The 20,312-nt window shown below is 36.0% G+C and overlaps 1 protein-coding gene across 2 annotated transcripts in view; it reads right to left on the bottom strand.

Moving 5' to 3' along the window:
• Window positions 1-20,312, bottom strand: part of LOC113227900 (BAI1-associated protein 3) — a 118,286-nt gene that overhangs the window by 7,979 nt on the left and 89,995 nt on the right. For both annotated transcript variants that reach the window (XM_026460988.1, XM_026460989.1), the window contains 7 exons: window positions 13,360-13,411; window positions 11,110-11,206; window positions 10,093-10,225; window positions 9,103-9,185; window positions 7,877-7,940; window positions 1,432-1,592; window positions 953-1,043 (listed from right to left, as the gene is read on the bottom strand). In XM_026460988.1, coding sequence (XP_026316773.1) covers window positions 953-1,043; window positions 1,432-1,592; window positions 7,877-7,940; window positions 9,103-9,185; window positions 10,093-10,225; window positions 11,110-11,206; window positions 13,360-13,411 — 681 coding nt within the window. The remainder of the gene's footprint in view (window positions 1-952; window positions 1,044-1,431; window positions 1,593-7,876; window positions 7,941-9,102; window positions 9,186-10,092; window positions 10,226-11,109; window positions 11,207-13,359; window positions 13,412-20,312) is intronic.

The raw sequence follows: 20,312 nt of genomic DNA, 5'->3' as shown, positions 1-20,312 counted from the left end.
AACATCGATGTTGTGCGCCGTATGATCAAAACAGACAGGCATGTGATATACCATGAGATTCGGGCATCTTTTGGCATAGGCATGAGTCAAATACAATCAATACTACACAAACATTTGGGTGTGAAAAAGCTGTGCTCTCGGTGGGTCCCAAACAATTTGACTGAGGCTCAAGAAACGGATCGCGTCAGTTGGTGCAATGCCATGCTTACCAGATTCAATGAAGGGGCGTCAAATTTGGTGTGGGACATAGTAACAGGTGACGAAACATTGATTTATAGTTACGGTCCCAAAACAAAACAACAATCGAGCGTATGGGTCTTTCGAGATGAGCCGAAACCAACCAAAGTGGCGCGCGTGCAAAGTGCCTCTAAGCGTATTATTGCTTCTTTTGTTAATAAAACTAGTGTTGCTTTGGAGAATCGTTGTACCGTGAATACACATGGTACACAATCATTTGTTTGCCGGAAGTTATTGACAAACTCCGTAAAAATAACCGTAAACCCCATATCTGGGGTATAATCTTGCACCACGATAATGCCAGTTTTCACACGGCCAGACAGACAAATGAATTTTTGAAAGTGAACAACGTTGACTTTATGAGCCATCCCGCGTACAGTCCCGACCTGGCACCTTGTGATTTTTATTTATTTACAAAAATTAAGAACCAGTTACACGGTCAACGATTTTCATCACCTGAAGAGACTGTCGAAGAGTTTCAGAGATTGCCACGGAGGAGTGTCATACCTATATATTCTCAAAATTGGTTCATTCGCATGGAAAAGTGCGTTAACGCTAACGGAGAATATTTTGAGAAACAATAAATTCATTTCTGGCCATTTATAGTATTTTTTTCTTATTCATTCCGGAAACTTATAGTGCGCCTCACGTACGTCAGAACCTACAACGCTAAATGGGTCCTAACATTATACGTAAGGAGCTACGAAAAACTCACATGTGTTCATCGTCGTACTCGGCCAGCGAGCGGCGCACGTACTCCAAGTTGTTGACGATCGTACATATTTCCTCAGTTGTTTTGTTCTGACCTGTATACAAATACTTTCATGAACCCTATCTTTATATATCGACCTTATTTTAATGTATGTGTACAAGACCCACGAATTTTAACGTGTTACCATTTTAAAATATGCACAAATGAAGACGAAAAACGAGTATGCTATTTTAAATCCGAAATGAAAAAAATAGGTAGGTATCTGATTACGTATTATTTATTATTTTAAACAATCTTCAGTTATCAGTTATCAGCAGTTATCAGTTAAATGACATATGATTTACGAAAAACAAAGCAATAGATTATGGTTGTATGATTACGTTATATGATTTGTGTAAAATCGGTTAAACATTGTTAATATAATGCTGTAATTTGCACCTTACTTTTAATGTTAATGGATACTAAAACTACACAAAACATACCATGATTCTCATAATAGCCCTGATCAGCCAAAGTTCCGTGCAAGAGATCAGCATAGTGCAGAGCAGTGGCACATGCAGCTTCCAGTAGGCGCAGGCTGCCCCCTCCGGTACTTTCCTCCGCACCGCCGATGGCACGCCAAACCAGACGCATGTGGTATAGGCTAATATAACATACACCCTTTGTTTACATCATACAAGCACAGTCAGTTATTTTGTCCTCAAAACACGATGACGTCTCTTGCAAGTTTTCAAATTACACATCGTTCTTTTGCAAGTTGCCACGTATTGTTTTGGTATAATTTAATTAGATGATTATTATAATGATTAAATACAATGATTGACCACAAAGAAAAATCCTTAAAACAACAAAGATAAGTCTTTTTCCTTTCCAAAGTCCTAGAAAAACTTGTTCACCACCAGCTAACTAATTTCCTAAACAAAAACAACCTGTTCAATCCTAACCAATCCGGATTCCGTACTAGTCATAGTACGACTATCGCGTCGGTCTTTTGGTCTAAGGATTAACCCATCAAAAAGACAATGTATAATTGGTAGTCCTTGGTATGTACCTCGTATTGACCTTGAATCTTTACCACCTGTAATTTTCAATGGTGTTCGTATTTAGACACAGTTAGTAACTTGGGGGTATATCGAGTTCTTAGGTTTTCGCGATTGTTACACATATAGGAAATGAAACTATTTTTCCGGATTTAAATTACATTATTTAAATTACATTACTGTTCTATTTTGTCGTTGACGAAATTCTTTTACGTGTTTGTTGTAGATCTTTGTATTGACTTTTCGACTTTCGACGCCGTAAGCGTTTCGACCTTGTAGTTCAGTTGGAAGAGGACGGAATCCCATGGTTCGAGTCCTGTTCGGTCGATAGAATTGTTCTTTGTGTACGATCTTTGTATTTAATAATTATAACAAAGTAGTGGAGTTATTTAACAAAAACAAAAACAAATCAATAATAGATGATTATTTTTGATAAACTCCAATTCAATCGAAAATTACAATTATCAAACTCAATTCTCAGTTATCAGTTTTCAATTGTCGTTGTTGTGGATATTTAGCATTGTTATTTATACGTTGTAATTAGGTAGTAAAAATATTCGACGGCTTGTCCACTGGTTTTCATGGTGTCGCCATCGTCCCATGTTCGAGGTCCCAAGGTCACATGTTCGATCCCCGGCCGTGTCCATGTAGAAAACTAACATATCTATTTTTTTTTTAATGTAAAGAAGAAAGCAAACGACGAGCCACTTGATGGGAGGTGCTCATCGTCGCCCATGGACATTTGCAACATAAAGTGCGTTGCCAGCTTTTGAGAGCCGTGTAAACACGCTTTTTGAAGAAGCCCAAGTCATAGAACAAAGGGAATACTTCAGGAGGAATATCATTCCACATCTTGCAGGTTCGAGGAATGAACGAATGTAATGCCCACCTGGTGTTAATATTAATATACACCTGCATCATAAATTATAAGTGTATGAAACAAATGACACTTCATATCAACGACATACGTCGATGACCTTGCGTCGATGACCTTGAGCGATAACGCGCCTACTATAATTTCTTCCATAAGGTGGCGCCATACGCCCCGATGCGGTAAGAGTGTGGTAATTGGACCTTCCGCTTGATTTAACTTAATATTGATTGCCGTGAACAAATGGCGTTGTACTTAAAATACACACATGCTATCAAACCAAAAAATATCAAAGCATATAAGAACTGGACATGTTATGCAAACAAGAAACAACCGACACCTCGAGTGAAATTGAGTTATGTATTTAGGTAGAACACCAGACGTGTCCTTTACCCGCTCACAAAAGATCCTGGCAACATACCAAGCCAAATCGGAGAAAATAAAAGTCCTTCAGGGTACCAACCCTAAATAAGTAACTTTTTAATAGCTAAAAAGAACCTTGCTGCTTAACTTTATATAACGTCTTTTTAAAAATATGCTAAACGAATCCATGTCACATGTACTGAAGTACTGTAGATCTTTGGTGTTTTCATTACGAAAACTAGAACATGGTTCTCGTTAACTAAATAAAAAGATACATAATGTTTTCTGTTTATTGCTATAACAGTGTGTTAGGGCACGCACTGTACAAACTTTATGGGAGTGTTTAGTATTCAATATTATGTGAAAAACACTAATACATGTGGGGGGCAAAACTCGACTCCCTAGGAATGGCAGCCATTTTGATTTGTTATACTTTACTAGACGTTTGTTCTAAAATGATATTATGAGAAGTAAAAGCAGTACGAACATAAAAAATATTTTTTCGGAAAGCTAAGATTAGCGGCAATTGAATAAAATATCTGTCACGTACATAAAAAAGTGGGGGATTGCCTAAAAAAAATAATAAATGTAAATTTTTACCAAAAAAACTGCCAAAAAAACTAAGTTTTTGTAATTTAATCCTGAAATAACCAAATTAAGGTACTGTTTTTGTGTATGAATTTTAAAGTACTTCAGCTATTCTTAAAAACAAGACCAAAATCATAATCATACGATTCTCTACAATTCTAAAAGTTTTTACTACTCGAACTTAGTATCTTAACAACACAAAAGATCGCTCTCGGTTACAACAATGGCGATGAGTTCAACCATTTATTACCTGGCTCACTCTGCCCAGCTTGCAAGTGTAAAAGGGACAAAAGATAAGCCCCTAAGCACAATCCTGATTGAAAAAAAGTTCTAAGGGTACTTAACGGTTCTTTTCATTCAACAATTAACAGTCAGTTGTTACTCTCTACTCAGACAACACATCCTGACCAAAAGTGCTTTCGGAGTGAAATTTATTGTTGATTCGTCATGAATAATCAGCAGTATTCAAGTGCGCATATTGCAGATATTCATTTCATCTATGGATTTTGCAATGGTAATGCACGGGCAGCAGTTCGTGAATACCGAAGGAGATTCCCAAGTCCGCCTACACCTAATCACTAGACATTTCGTTATATTCATAGGCGATTGGCAGAAAATGGTATTCGTCAACCAGTAGGTGAACGTGCACGTGAAATACCAGTTTATGATGAAGAAACCGTTCTTAATATGATGACAGAGATCCAAGATTAAGCACGAGGCGAATTGCTCTCCGACTTGGTACGTCGCATTGGACAGTGTGGCGTATTTTGAAAAGTGAAGGCTTATATCCTTACCATTTTCGACGCGTGCAGAATATTAGTGATCCGGACTATGCAGCACGTTCAGTTTTTAGTGCGTGGATTAATCAAAAGGCGCCAACAACAACAGCAACAGCGGCAACAGCCAAACTTTTTAAAGAAGATTTTATGGAGCGACGAAGCTTTGTTTACAAGAGCGGGGATAACCAATTATCGTAATTTACATATGTGGATTACCGAAAACCCTCATGCAGTGAGACCATCCTCATTCCAGCATGAGTTTTCTGTCAACGTTTGGGCTGGTATTATTAATAACCAATTAGTTGGACCGGTGGAGTTGCCGGAAAGATTAAATGGCCCAAGATTTTTGGAATTTTTAAGGACAGAGTTTGTGGAATTACTCTCAGAATTGCCAATCGCACGTCTCCGAGGAATATGGTTGCAGCTGGATGGAGCCTCGGTTCATTTCGCCACAGCTGTGAGACAGCACTTGAATGAAAATTATCCACAGTGGATTGGAAGAGGCGGCACTGTTGCGTGGCCTCCGCATAGTCCGGATTTAAATCCATTAGATTTTTTTTGGGGTTGGATGAAACAACAAGTTTATTTTAACCCAGTGAATATGAGAGAGGAGCTATCGGCGCGCATTCGTGAAGCTGCTGAAGAAATTCGTGCAAATCCCGAAATTTTATATCGGGCCACGCAGCAGGTGGGAATTCGGACAACAGCTTGCCTTCTAAATAGGGGGGGACATTTTGAACACCTTTTATATATTTATGTGTTTCTTTTTTTTATAAAATAAACAATCTAATATTTTTTACTGTTTTTTTATTTCAAATTAACTTACTACATCTCAACACAAAACAATTTACTAGAAAGACTGTAAAATTTACTTATTTCGCTCTCGGAGACGTTATGTTGCAGAAGCTGTAACTTTTAGAATTGTGGACATAGGATTATGATTTTTGTCGTGTTTTTAAGAACAGCTGAAATACTTTAAAATTCATACATAAAAACAGTACTTTAATTTGGTTATTTTAGGATTAAATTACAAAAACTTAGTTTTTTTGGCAGATTTTTTGGTAAAAATTTACATTCATTATTTTTATTAGGCAATCCCTCACTTTTTTATGTACATGACAGATATTTTATTCAATTGCCGCTAATCTTAGCTTTCCGAAAAAATATTTTTTATGTTCATACTGCTTTTACTTCTCATAATATGATAATTTTAGAACAAACGTTTAGCAAACTAAGTATAAAAAATCAAAATGGCTGCCATTCCTAGGGAGTTGAGTTTTGACCCCACATGTATATTAGTGTTTTTCACATAATATTGAATACTAAACACCCCCTTATAGTTTGTACAGTGCGTGCCCTAACACACTGTATAATATAATAGTTTCCCTATATCGTTTTCACTGCTACAATACATCGTTTGTCTCAAATAGAGAAACGCCGAGAACAAGTTTTACCGAGTAACCGAGTACCGAATATTACTCGGTTTAACATTTGCCGAGCCGAGTACTCGGCCGAGTTACCGAGATCCTAAAAGCCCCCATTACTCTTGAATTAGGCCGATATGTCAATGAAAGTTTATTGTCACGAGAGCAGAGTCCTTTCCAATGGTGGGCAGAGCATAAAACAAAATATCGAAAACTGGCACAGTAAGCACGAGTGTTTTTATATGCACCTGCAAGCACTGTGTATAGCGAGCGGTTATTTGCCGAAGCGGGTAATGTGTATGAAGAAAAAAGGAACAGACTATTACCTGAACGCGCAGAAAGCCTTGTAAATATTCCTAAATCATAACTTGCCTTTGTTAAATTTTAAATATCAATAATGTAAACTTTCTTTTTAAACTACTAAATTGCTAGAAATAGTTACAATTGTCTACAATTTCTAGTAATAAATCTCTTTTGAATATTTTAAATATATTGTTGATTTTTACTTTATTATGTCTATAGCTGTGATGCTTAATTTTAACCGAGTACTCTACTCATGAACCGAGTCATCCGGCCGAGTACACCGATGATACTAAATAATCAAGGACGCAAACAATAATTTCATTTTTGTTTTGAATACTTTGTGTTTAAGGTTCTAATCCAATCAAAAATATATTTTTTTTATTCTCAGCTAATGCCTAATTTGACTTTTTTTAAATATTTTGTTTTGATTTCAACAAATTGGTCCATTATATTTACTTATTTACGTATTTTTTTGTGCATGACATTTTTTCCACACTGTTAAGTGCCTGTCCATAATTTGCAAGCAAATATTTAGCTCGTACTTTAGTAGGCGAAACCTACATTTTACTCCTAAATTTGTTATTTGTCTTTTATTTAAAACAAATAAAGTGTCAGGATCAAGATAAGTACCATTTAAATAACCACACCAAATTTGGTAGTAAGCAAGTTTGGTTTGCCCGAGAAAAATATGTCAAAAAATAACCACCAGAATCTCACTGTAATCCAGTTTTTGTAATACCTATGACAATATGCAATATTCTAGGATTTTCAAGCTACACTTCAAGACACGTGTTACAGGATGTACTATTTTCAAAGTTCCACGTGCTATGTTATCGCCTAAAAACGTACACAAAAACACCATATTTAAGCGATTTTGGGCACCTCATCGCCTTACCTACGCGTTCTACGAGACACTACCATCCTATTACAGTTCCCTTAGCGAGAACAAAGTATTGACAAAATAGCTACCTTTGTAGCTGAAAAGAGTTTGAATAGTGTGCTGAGCAATCATGTCCCGGATGTAGATATATTCATTTGTAATCTTAATGCGCTAAAGCGTAAATTCACAGACATTTTACTTAATTTTATTGAATAATTGATGACTGTTGACGCAGGTATTGGGTTGTTTTCTTCATGTAAGTACTTGTTGTTAACACAGTCTGTTTATTGTTCGTTTGTATCTGTTTTGTCTGCAACTACGTATATGAGTGGAAACCTGTAATTGACTGTATGTTTTTATTGTTTTGAAGCTGTTAGTTTTAAATAAATAAATAGACGAATTAATACAGTTAATTAAAAGTGAAACATTTTGGATGACAAGAGCTATACGCATAGCATAACAAGTGTTTACTCAGATCTTAATGGTAGTATTATGTTAATTGTAAATAATTACACGTGCTACTCTAAAAATGTATTTATTAACTTCAGCTCAGAGTAGAAGAGTCTAAAGTAAAAAAAGATAACCGTAAAGTTATGAGAAGGATATGTGGTTACAAATAATATTTTGTATATTACATGTAGAGGTAGGTACAGCTGAAATATAGGTACAAGGTACTTACCATGCGGCAGTGTCCACGGAAGAAGTGCTGTGCTTAACTAGATGTTCGCCTTCCACCGGACGATCTACAGCGAAGAAGTGTAACGCATACTTTAAAATAGATACCTATATTTTCAGTTGCGGCAACATTTTGTTTGCTAAGCAAACAAAATTAATAACATATTTTTAGAATTTAAAAAAGAATTCACAAGCTCTTGTCAACTCGTTATTAATTCAAAAAGAGACGTTATTTGACAATCATAATCCAGTTACTTGATAATAAGAATCCTGTCGTCTGAACAAAAGACACTGAAGAAATAAAAATAACTCTTAATTTTTTTATCATTACGACACATTACATTTTTTTTACATTTTTGTGTTTTCAAAAAGCCTTAACTGATTCCGTAGTGAGCGTACAAACAAATTCTTGTTTACAATGTTGAAAATGTAGACATTTGACAATTTATACTGATACATTAACATCAGGAACAATCTATTGTCGGAGCCCAATAAAAGGTTTCGTGTTGCGCCTCAGTTTAGATCCGATGCTTATCTAAACGGGCGCCCTATGCGGGTGTGAACCTTTGCCTTTTGCCCTCTTCACAGTAACGACTTTTCATTTAAATTTAACTTCCATTTCTACGCCATTGCGTGCTTATTCCTTTGAGTGAAAAAAAGTTGTTTTAAGAAGTAAGCTTTTACCTACCCTGTATATTTGCTTCGGAAATAGTGGAACTTGAATTTTGATGGCAGTCGGATTTATTATTTGCCTGATACGTATGCGATAGTCACGCTTTTTTAAGTATTTTTTTTGTTTTTAGCGTTTATTGTATAAATATAAGGCCAGCTGAGATTACGTATTAACTCTACGCCCAGCTGTAGTTTGTTTCCGTGGCGTAGCGTACGTAACGGAAACGTGTGCTACGTGTGCTACGTTCGTAGCTTTATTCTAATTATTATACGAAGAAGACTGTTCATTTCCCAGCTACGAACTTTTCGAGTGTCTACTTATATATTCCTCTCCTATAACTTTAAATAATGTGCCACAATTTATTCGTAATATTAAAAAAGTAAGAGTTCGCGTTGTACGTAACAAAACATTCGCCAAGAATGTTTAATTCAAGGGAACTTTTATCAAAGTGGGCGTGGAATTCTTTTCCGGCCGTTTAAATTCCGTATCTTGGCCGTTGAGAAATTGACATTTTTGTTTTAAGATGCAGTTTAAATAAACGCTTTTTAAGGACTGACCGAGTTCCACGGCAGAGCGCACCCTCTGCAGGGCCATGGTCTTGGTGACGGCGAGCCAGCGATCGATCAGCGGCTCAAACCACCTGCGTACGCACAATTAGCACAATCATAAATTAGACACCTCCCTTTCCCATTCCGCAACCCTACTCCCAGATGGAACTGCTGAACAACAATATTCTTTTGATGTTCTCTGACTAAATTAACTAGTAATATTGTATTTCGAATTGGACCTTGTATTTATTGAATAAAAATACAAAACATATATTTAATCCAGTAATTCCCAATGGCTAAAATAATTAAATGTTATACCGATAGTAAAGGTCATTGTAAACAAAGCATGCAAAGCTGATTGACGGTTAACTACCAAACTAACCTGAGTTAATTGGCTTCTACATAAAAGTTGTTCGTGACCCACCCACCTTCTCGCTCGGAGACCTTGATGAATCCGCTTAACAAAACTTCTCAATACCTACGAAAACATATCGACCCCACCGCGCCTCACACTCCGTTACCCGCCATGAGAGATTCATTTAGTTAACTCTAATTTATCGCACACAATATATTCATTAAAATAAAGGCGTCTTTTATTAGCCGCCGCTAGAAAACACTCCATAATTGAAAGTTTTGGTCCCGCTAGCTGCGAGCAACTTTATTACTTTTACCTGCGTCAACATAACGGTAAACATTTTCTGTTATTTCTCCCTATTTCCAAGCGGAAACTATATTGAGAGCAGGAACATGCGGTACGCGCGTAAGTAGTTGAAGTATAAATTGCTATAAGGATTGTTTATGTGACCTGCTGCATAACAAAACAAATCAAGTTATTTTTGAAAAAAATAAAAACTGGAAAAGATATACATGTTTTCTTGAGTATCTACTCTATAATACAGAGAAGAGAGAAAGTCGGTTTGGATTAATAAATTAGAATCATATTAATGATATTTACTCAAACTGAAATCAGTACAAATAAAATTAGATAAGTATACATACAAGTAAGCCTCAAGAAGTTGTGGTAGTGGTTCATGCGATTGATGAGGCGGTGGCGCCGGCGCAGCCGCAGCCACCAGTTCGCGCACAGTCGCCAACACCTCGAATGGAAGCGTCTTTGCCGACACTACGCATACTATGTACAGAAAATCGCAAGTATGTGACCATTTCCTGTGGAAGTAACTGTAATAATAAATATCGACATATTATTTTGATGCCTATCAACGAACTGGCAGATATTAGACAAAATAAAGTAATTACGCAAGTTAGGAATTATGATCTCTTTTGCGTTGTTTGAAAGCGGATAACGGTAAATATGAAGAAAAAAGAATCTATACCTTACACAGAATATATGAAACATAATTGTCTTTGTCGTAACTTTATACAAAAAAAATTACCTGAACTAGACAGTGTTATCTGCTTAATATATTGCATTGTACATTTACGCAAACGAAACACTAGGATTAAAACATATTGTGCATACAATTGTCCCATACCTACAAAGGGCTGAGGCGATTCACCTCACGGAGTTTACACGAGATTGGGGATATCATTTAATTAAATAGAAGCCGGCTTTGTTGTAACTTATATATGACAATATTAATAGCTGATGTTTGCTTCGTTCGTTATCTTCTATAATTTAGATTGTCATATGATTGATGATGACAAATACTGACGTAAAGGTTACTTTAAAAATACATATCTAACAGTAATTGTTGAAAGCTTGAATGTAATTTTATAAGACAATGGCATTAATTACTACATATTTTAGTGCATTATAAATCGATACTTAGTCGTCAGTTGTTGTAAGTCAATATGCCATTTTTTTTCTTTTTGACTTAAATATTATATCCGTTTTTTATGTATATTATGGGTTCCATATATAATAGTAACGAACTCACTTACTGTTTTGTTTACTTTCAAACATGGAACCTACAATATACAATATATTTAACTTAAAAACCAAAAATGAGAGGTATCGAAATTATATTTGAACGGTACTACTAATTAACAACTCACTTGCATTTCCTAGGTCGTCGTAGATCTCTTCCTCGGCGACTCCGCACCAACCTTCAGATACCCAATGGTCCACACACTGCCGCACGTCTTCGGACACCTGTACAAATTTTACTTACGTCGGTTATTATTATTTTATAAACACAAAGAGAGTACAAATACAAAGAAAAGTTAGTTCGATCCGATTGGACTTGAATCAGTTTCTGTTGTTTCACCGTGACTACCGCTCTTACCAACTAAGCTACAAATCGAATCAGAAGATCTTACGAATCTCTACGTCTACCTGCACCAGAGTCCAGTCTGATCGAAGATCAATCGATCTTTGTATCAATATCAAGTATCCATATCAATTGCTGTGAGTATGGTGCTTTCTTAATGAAATATATTTAATTAGAAACTGTGGTGTGCACAGCGACGAATATACTTCACTTGTAGTTGTAGTCATACAAGGTGAAGCCTGAAAACCAGCAAACTGCTGAGGCTGTTACTTTTTCTTCAACACAGACAAATATTACAAGCGACTATTTTAAGTTTTTTATGTATAGTTGTAGTGTTGAAGAATGAAGTCTTTTTAATAATAATAACAAACTAGTGAAGTATTTTTACAAATAAATATGTGAATATAATACTTGGTTTGTGATAATAACGGTGATAAAAATATTAAAATAATAAATAATAATGTAATTTAGATCTAATCAAATTACCCCAATAATACAAGTTCATACTCTTGATTCATTATTGAGGACATGCAATTATCATATATTATAAATGTGCTGCACACTTTATCGACAATGCGACAAGTCCTTTTCGAAATCCCCGAGAAATAAATCCCAAAATCTTTATTGGAGATGCGCCTCTACTTAGGATGGCTTTAAACTAGCGTACATACATAATACATTAACATTAATACCTTAATGTACCTTAATACCTTATAACTTAATATACCTTAATAACATTAATAACATTAATACCTTATGACATTATATGAAAGAAGTCGTCACACTTAACAAAGTTGAAGTCGAGAAAAAGCAAAGTTAAAATATATGTCATATTTTTATTAGGGGCTCGCAACTGTTACTACGGCATATCTCCCAATGTCTATGTCAAATACTATGACATACGTCGGTATGTATTTAGACAATTTGTCGTAATAGATTGCATGAAGAAGGTTTAGATTTCCCAAAATAATTTAAGATTTCTTTAATTCTGATTATAACGCCAGTTATAATCAGATACAATTGATATATTTGTTTCGCGTAGGTTACTTCAATTATTTTCTTGAAGTCATTACTTTGCATGAACTATGCGTAGGTAGGTGGTTGGCAGGAAAAAAAAGTTTGTAGAAAAAATAAAAATGTTAATTCTTATGAATTAACAATTCATTATTTATTCCTTTTAACGTTTCGGAATAATTAACACTAATTGAAAATCTAATTTGAAAATCCTCGTTTCGCAAACATTTATTATGATTTTCTTTTAGTATCTGGGTCGTATTTTGACCTAATTAATACGAGTAAGTATTATCGCAACATCGGTATCATTGCGTTTCGAGTCCTGCAATAATCGCCTTAATTACAATGCATAGCGATACGCAATAATAACATTCGAGGGAAATTTGATAAATACCAGCTCGCCCTGTTTGGATCTTCAAACGCTTCATTAATAATAATAATAATAGAAATAGATAAATAGATAAATACTAATAATAATAACGAACACGATCAACATAGCCCCGCACTAGCGAAACCTTGTGTCGCGGGTGCCATGGACATAAACAAATTACGCCCAAACTCACGAGAGAAATAAATCGCACCCCTCATGAAAGAATGGCATAAGTGGAGTTACGTCAAACACGTTTATTGCTCCATTAGATACATAAAAATATAACCCACATCCTCTCCAATTCTTGTAACTCTATCTACAATATTAGTCGCTAGAAGAGCAATAAACATCTTTGACGTAACTCTACTTCCATGCCATTCTTCCATGAAGGGTGCGAAATGTAGGCCATACAAATATTTCTACCGGCCCGGGAATCGAACCTGGGACCTCTGCGTGGCAGTCCAGCATGGTAATCGTTCGGCCACGGAGGCAGTTTAATAACTGTTTAATAACTACGTAATCGTAGGCAAAATTACAATAACATGAATACCTATATTTTATATTATGTTCTAGACATCAAAAATTCAACAGTTGTCAAAATTTGCACGAAATATTTTGCTACTTACCACGTATTTTAATCAAAATACTTACCATCTTGTCTATTTGTGTGAACACAACGTTGAAGTAAGGAACGTTGTTGGTTCTGTAAAGTATTAAACTGTTTATTGATAATAAAATACCACAACGACTCTGCATTAATATTGGATACACGAAGCGAAATTCCAATTTGATTTTGTACTTATGTGCACGTTTAATGTATTATCTGTCACTAAGATATCTTTTGTGCAAAACAGTATAAGTTGTTTTGATATTTTTTTATGTACAAATATTTTGTTATAAAGAATATACATAGTCCCTATAAATATCAATTTCAGACTTCACTATGTGTATTTGTATTAATGCATGATAATTTGGCTTAGAATATGTATAATAAAGCTACATGTAATTATATGTTAAAAGTGCTTATCTCAAGTCAGTCATAAAAATAATACGAACTTTAAGAAACAAATTATGTAATATGTGAAATTTGCATCCGTTAATAAAATCTACGCATAAAAAAGTTACCGATTAATTTCGTTCGTATAATCTTTAAACTTTTCTCCTGAAAAGTTGTAATTTTACAGACGTGGCCTTATTACACGAAGGGTGCGATTTGTTGATGGTTATATTTAACGACACTTAAGGGTTGCCGCACATTGCCAAATGCAACATAAACTTTATTCTCTTGAAGATAAGGCAACATTTCAAAAGGAAGCTGCAGCAAGCGGCACGGCGGCGGGCTGCGGCTGGTGCATTTTATAAAATGCAATAAACTTTAGAATATATTGTCTACTGAATAAAGTATACATTTCTTCTCGCAAAAGAGTAAACCGCGCTGCGCCGCGCTGCACCGCGGCTTACTTACACGGTGCAGCAGCACGCCGCAGCCTTACCCCGCCCGCGTGTCGTTAGACCCAATTACATTAAAATATGAACAACCTTAAGCTAAACTATTAATATCTTTAAATGGCTTTACAATAGACAAAGTAGTTTTCGAGTTATTAAGACACAAATATTTTATGGCATCGGTAATTACAAATTGTTATTTTACATGACTGCGGTAATTAGAAAGTTAGAAAGAACATTTTTAAGAAAACATAAAAATTAAAATTAAAAATAACAAGTAACGTCATTTACATAAGTTTCATTTCGATTTTCTACTCTTTCTGCATTAATTACACTGAAACGAAATCCTTTTTTGCTGTTTTTTTTAACTTTAAAGGTTTTTTTATTTATTTATTTAATAGTTTATTGTACAGGAAAAATACAACAAGTCACAAAGAATACAAGCGAAATTAAAAACAAAAGGTTCTGCTTATTTCTAATAGAAATTTCTTCCTGCAGACCTAAATACAGGACACTATAACTAAAAGAACGGGCATATGTGCACAACAAAACAAGAAAAAAAAAATTATAATATAAAAATAATATAAAAATATTAAATTGTTTTAAATTATATAAATACTTAGATAAATACATATTTTATAATATAATACCTAAGATATGGATGAAATAGTAGATAAATAATGCTCTTTAACTCTCACTTTAAACATAGCTAACGATTTACTTTCGTGAACAGTAATAGGAAGTGCATTCCAAAGTCTGACCGCATGAACAGTGAAGGAGTGAGAATAGAAACCGGAATTGAAGCATGGAAAAGATAACTGGGACCTAACAAGAGAGTGACAGGGTTTATCCTGGGGCCTAAGGAAGCTGAAACGCTCTTTCAGGTACCCGGGAGACACAGGGTTATGTAAAATATTGTAAAGAATGGAGACAATATGCAAATTCCTGCGGAGACGGATGGGAAGCCATTTGAGCTGACTGCGGAAATGTGAAATTCGGTCAAATTTACGAAGCCCAAAGATGAACCTTATACATAGGTTTTGCAGTCGTTCAAGCTTATTTAGCTTATTCAGTAGCATCCAAATAGCAGGAATCAGCATAGTCTAAGAAGGGCAAAATAAGTGTTTGGACTAAACATATTTTGGTTTTTAAAGGTAAATCGTTTTGGAGGCGCTTAAGTGAGTGCAAGGAGAAATGGACTTTACGACTGACTTCATTAATATGTGGAGTCCAAACCAAATTACAATCTAAAAGCAAGCCAAGATTAGTTGCAGTTGAAGCATAAGCAATAGGCGTGGAATTATACGCTATAGGTGGGACAGAATCTAGATGCAATATGCCACGCATATACCCACTTCCCACAATCATAGCCTGTGACTTTTTGGGATTCACCAACAAACCAAAACACTCAGCCCAATGAGCGATGCAACGTAAATCAGCATTAACCGCTTCAAAGCTGCAAATCGTCAGCATAGAGATGAAAGTTTGAAGACAGCACAAAAGTGACAGAAATGATGAAAACAGAGAAAAGGAGAGGGGAAAGAACACCACCCTGAGGAACGCCAGCAACTAAGTCACACCAATCAGAGGAAGCCTCGTCAGAGCGAATACACTGCGAGCGGCCTCTGAGGTAGGAGTCGAACCAAGCTATAACCGAAGGAGAAATATTAAAAGAGCGAAGGGAAGCAAGCAATACGTCAAAGTCCACAGAGTTGAAAGCACTGCTGAAGTCCAGAAGTATAAGCAAAGTGAGAACACCATTGTCCATTGCGAGGCGAATATCATCTGTTACCTTCAACAGTGCAGTCACAGTGCTATGGCCAGAACGAAAACCTGACTGAAACGGGGAAAGCAACTTATTAGAAGAAAGATACAACATTAACTGCTTGTTGACAATGTGTTCGAGGACTTTGGATAGAAATGGGAGAATGGGATGGGACGGAATTCGGAAAGGTAAGTAGGGTTAGACGTTTTGGGTAAAGGTATAACATGGGCGAGTTTCCAATGAGAAGGGAAAGAACTAGCTTCTAAAGAGAAGTTAAAAACATGAGTGAGGATAGGGACAAGTTCAGGGAGTATGAGGCTAATCATACGGGATCTGAGATCATCATTGCCAACAGCAGTAGAAGAAATAGAGAGAATATGGGTTTTGACCTCACATTCGGCAACAGTCCGGAAGGAGAAAGAGGTACATGCCGGTAAAGTATAGTCAGCCAAGATGCGAAGGGTAGCGCTTTTACGATGCTTATCTAAAGTAACAGGGGGTAGGGAAAAATGTCTATTAAGCGCGTTAAGATCAGGAAGGGACGAATCACCAGAAGCAGTGGATCGACCAATCCCAATGGACTTTAGGAATTTCCAGATCTGAGTGGAATCGCATTTCTCAACGTTATCGTGAATGTGCCGTCTCTTAGCATCTCTACACAAGCGACTACAGCGATTACGCAGGTATTTAAAACGAGCTAGGATGTCATCTGTAGGAAGCCTCTTCCAGCGTCGTTTCGCCTTATCTCTGAGAGCCATAGCGATCTTAATATCTTGTGATAACCAGGGTGCAGGTGCACGTCTGATTTTAACCCGTTTTAAAGGCGCATGACGATCATAAAGCCTTAATATATTTTCATTGAGCAAAGCTACCTTCTGATCAATAACTACGCAGTCCAACACAGGAGTCCAGTCAATATTACCCGCCTCACTCTTGAGCGCCTCCAAATCCAATCCAAAGCCTTGAAATTTCGGAGAATACGAAATTTCGACTTACACTAAGGAAAACGAATTTTATACGAGAAAAGACAAGGTCATGATAAGAAAATACAGAAGAGAACTGTCCATGGGAAGCACAATGCTCAGGGGACGAGACTATCATAAGATCAAGAAGAGATGGAGTGCAGTTGGGAAAATGATGAGTAGCAGACAAAGGTAAAATATGCAAGTTGACAGAAGAAATTAGAGGAAGTAATTTATGGGCACGAGTGTCATTTTTTAGTAAACACGTGTTAAAGTCACCCATTAAAATAGTGTGATCAAAGGAAGGAGAATGGTCGGAGAGTAGACACTCAAGGGACTGAAAGTAGTCGATATTAAGGGAGGGGCTATAAAAAACTGCAAGGAGCACTTTCTTGTGATGCAAGGAAATGTTTAAAAAAAGGTGCTCCGCGGAGTTAGAATACAAGTTAGGAGAAGCATCAACAACAACATGTTGAATATCAGCTCGCAGATATACGCCACCCCTCCACCACTTTTTCCCGTCCGGTCATTCCGAACGAGCTTAAATCCGGGAAGACTGAAATGAGTAGAAGGAAGAGAAGGCTTTAGAAAAGTTTCTGATATAAGAATAGCGTCAACAGGAGAATCTATGAAAGAAGCAAGGAGGTCAGAATAGTGAGAGGGGACGCTTTGAGCATTGATATGAACAACATTGAAATTTTTGGGGAAATTGCAGAAGGCTGAAGATAACTGATCATGCAGAGTCAAAGCGATGGAATCATTACTGTCATCAGCACTAAGAAAATGGCTTGGAGATGAGGAGCACGAGTAAAAACTATCATTTATCCCTAAAGTAACATCCATATTAATTAACACAAAAATAAAATATAATATTAAATTTAATAAATATATGAGTAATAATACATAAAAATATAGTATATAAAAAAAACCAACGTACGTTTTTTTTTTCGTTCAACGTTTTTTTGTTATTAATTATTAAAAAACCCACTCTAAATTAATTTAAAAAATCTGAAATGGCACTTGTATCGGCAGAAATACTCGTTAACCAAGTGTAGCATAATTTTTTCGCGATTCTATTCCAGGACGGCCCTGCCGTCTTTTTGATGCCGTCCAACCATCTCGTTGGTGGTCTGCCCACATTTCGTCTTCCTAAACGAGGTTTCCAGAACAAAACTCTCCGGCTCGAGCCCATTGCCATTTCTGTTTGATAACTCGTACGCCCATATCGATGACTTTGGTGCGTCATTCCATATCTTATCGCGTAGAGAGACTCCGATCATAATTCGTTCCATAGCTCTCTGGGTGACCGTGAAGCGATGAATCAACCCCGCAGTCAGAGTCCATGTCTCGCAAGCGTAGGCCATAACTGGTAAGACGTGCTGGTTGTATACTCTGGTTTTGAGACATTGTGGGATTTTTGCCTAGCACACATGGTCTAATTTGCCGAAGGCTGCCCAAGCGAGTTGTTGAGCCCAACGAGTTTGATTTTATGACCGAGGTAGACGTAATCGACGGAATCTCTTGTATGGTGCCATTCAATTCTACATTCAATTCAGTTGTTGATATTTTTTCTTGTAACTTTTATAATATCATGCTTTGAATGAAATTGATTGTTTTGCTTTCGAAATTTTTTATGATTTTAAACTTAACTGTCATTTCCTAAACTGGTAACATCTACATTTCGTTACTCATATCTCTCTGTTTTTCTTCTCTTTCGATCGCTGATATAAAATCGGGTTATTTTTTAAACGTTATCACCGCTGATGTGCCACTAGTCTCTTTTTTTCTAACATTCTCTCCATATTTTTTTATTTTCCCAAAAATGTTGTTAATTAGTTTTATTATAAGGTCTAATTATTTAGAAGTCTGGTTTGCATCATAAAATGTTTGGATATGCTTTATACTGTCACGAAATAGTATGTAATATTTAAATTCTTCAATATTTTCATACTACGGTAATTAGAAAACTAACAGTAATTTATACTATGGTACTTAGAACACGGATCATTTTCTTAAAAATTGCAAAAACTGGAAGTGATGGGAAATATTCGAATATCGTAATACATAAAGGCCTCTTAGCTCTTTTACTTACTTCAATAAGCGACAACACATTTCCTTGAAAAATGTAATTTACACTTAGGGGAATGGAAATTAGGAAATTTTGAAACAAAAGTTACGGTCATTAGAAATTTATGTACTCTCTCTCTACACTCAGGATCTTGAATGGTACTAGCCTACTCTATCCCGGACTAAAACGAGAAGTAATTTGCAGATAAAGGTAGCGTCTGGACAGGCTACGGTAATTGGAGAACAAAGCTTTGAAAAATTTGTGGCTTTGAAAATAAGTGTGATAATTAAGTCTGCTACTTATTATATATATAATATAATTAAGTAGCAGAGCTAAGCCCTTAAAATACCTTTAGATAAAAGTACAAACTATAATATAAAAAAAATATTTGCGGTTCTGTTTAATGTTTTACAGAGACACATGTTCTACAAACATGCAAAATTTGCTATTTTGATAATGGCCGATACTATCTACTAAAGAATAAAATTAAACTAAAGTATAATTTTTTTTCAAAGTGAAGAAATCTTCGTCGCGGCGCAGCTTTTACTTTGCACTCAAACAAATACCGATTTTATTTAGTAGAAAGAAATTGTATATTATATTGCATCTACTACGCACCGCAGTCTGTCGTTCAAATAAATACAACTTATTGTTGAGAAACTAAGTTACACTTGTGTTGCCCGATGCGGGACAAATGGGCGGGGTCAGGCTGCGACGAGCTGCACAGCGCGGCTTTACTCTTTTATTAGAAGAAATATGTACTTTATTCAATAGTTAGTAAGTTCTAAAGTGCGCCCGCCGCATCCCGGCGCCGCCGCTTCCTGCAACTTCGATTTCATTTTTTGTTTAATGAAATGTTGCTCGTTTTAATGCAGCACCGCGCCGCGTCATATCTCGCACCCCGAAAGCGGCAATATCAGGCAACCCTTACAAATCAATATTTACAAATGATACCTAAATATTCTTCGAATGTTCGAATTTAAAATGCAAGTACTGTAATGTAATGCGTCAATATTTACAATTCCAAATTCACTAGAATTCATCAACTCACCTACATATTCGTCACCTACATACTAAAATGAACGTTTATGTTATAACTAATCGAAGCTCAAAGGATATGTCTCTTGGGGCCTAAGGACAGAACAATACTCTACTTCGACGTTTGTAAATAAAGGCCTCAAGCAATTCGACTTCCTGTAAGTTGATAATGGAATTTCTAAGAACCTATGCGTCCAATTGAAAAGGAAATCCTTTGGCAAAAGTTTTCAATGCTCACAATAGGCTAGTCTCGTAAGAGGAAATTAACAATGCCTGTAAAACAATATTTTATCGTTACGAATTGAAAAGGTAATATTGACCTCAC

This window comes from Hyposmocoma kahamanoa, unplaced genomic scaffold (assembly GCF_003589595.1).
Source record: "Hyposmocoma kahamanoa isolate Upper Pololo Valley unplaced genomic scaffold, ASM358959v1 220, whole genome shotgun sequence".
NCBI lineage: Eukaryota > Metazoa > Arthropoda > Insecta > Lepidoptera > Cosmopterigidae > Hyposmocoma > Hyposmocoma kahamanoa.
The sequence above is the reverse complement of the archived record's forward strand: the minus strand, read 5'-3'. Positions and strand labels throughout refer to the sequence as shown.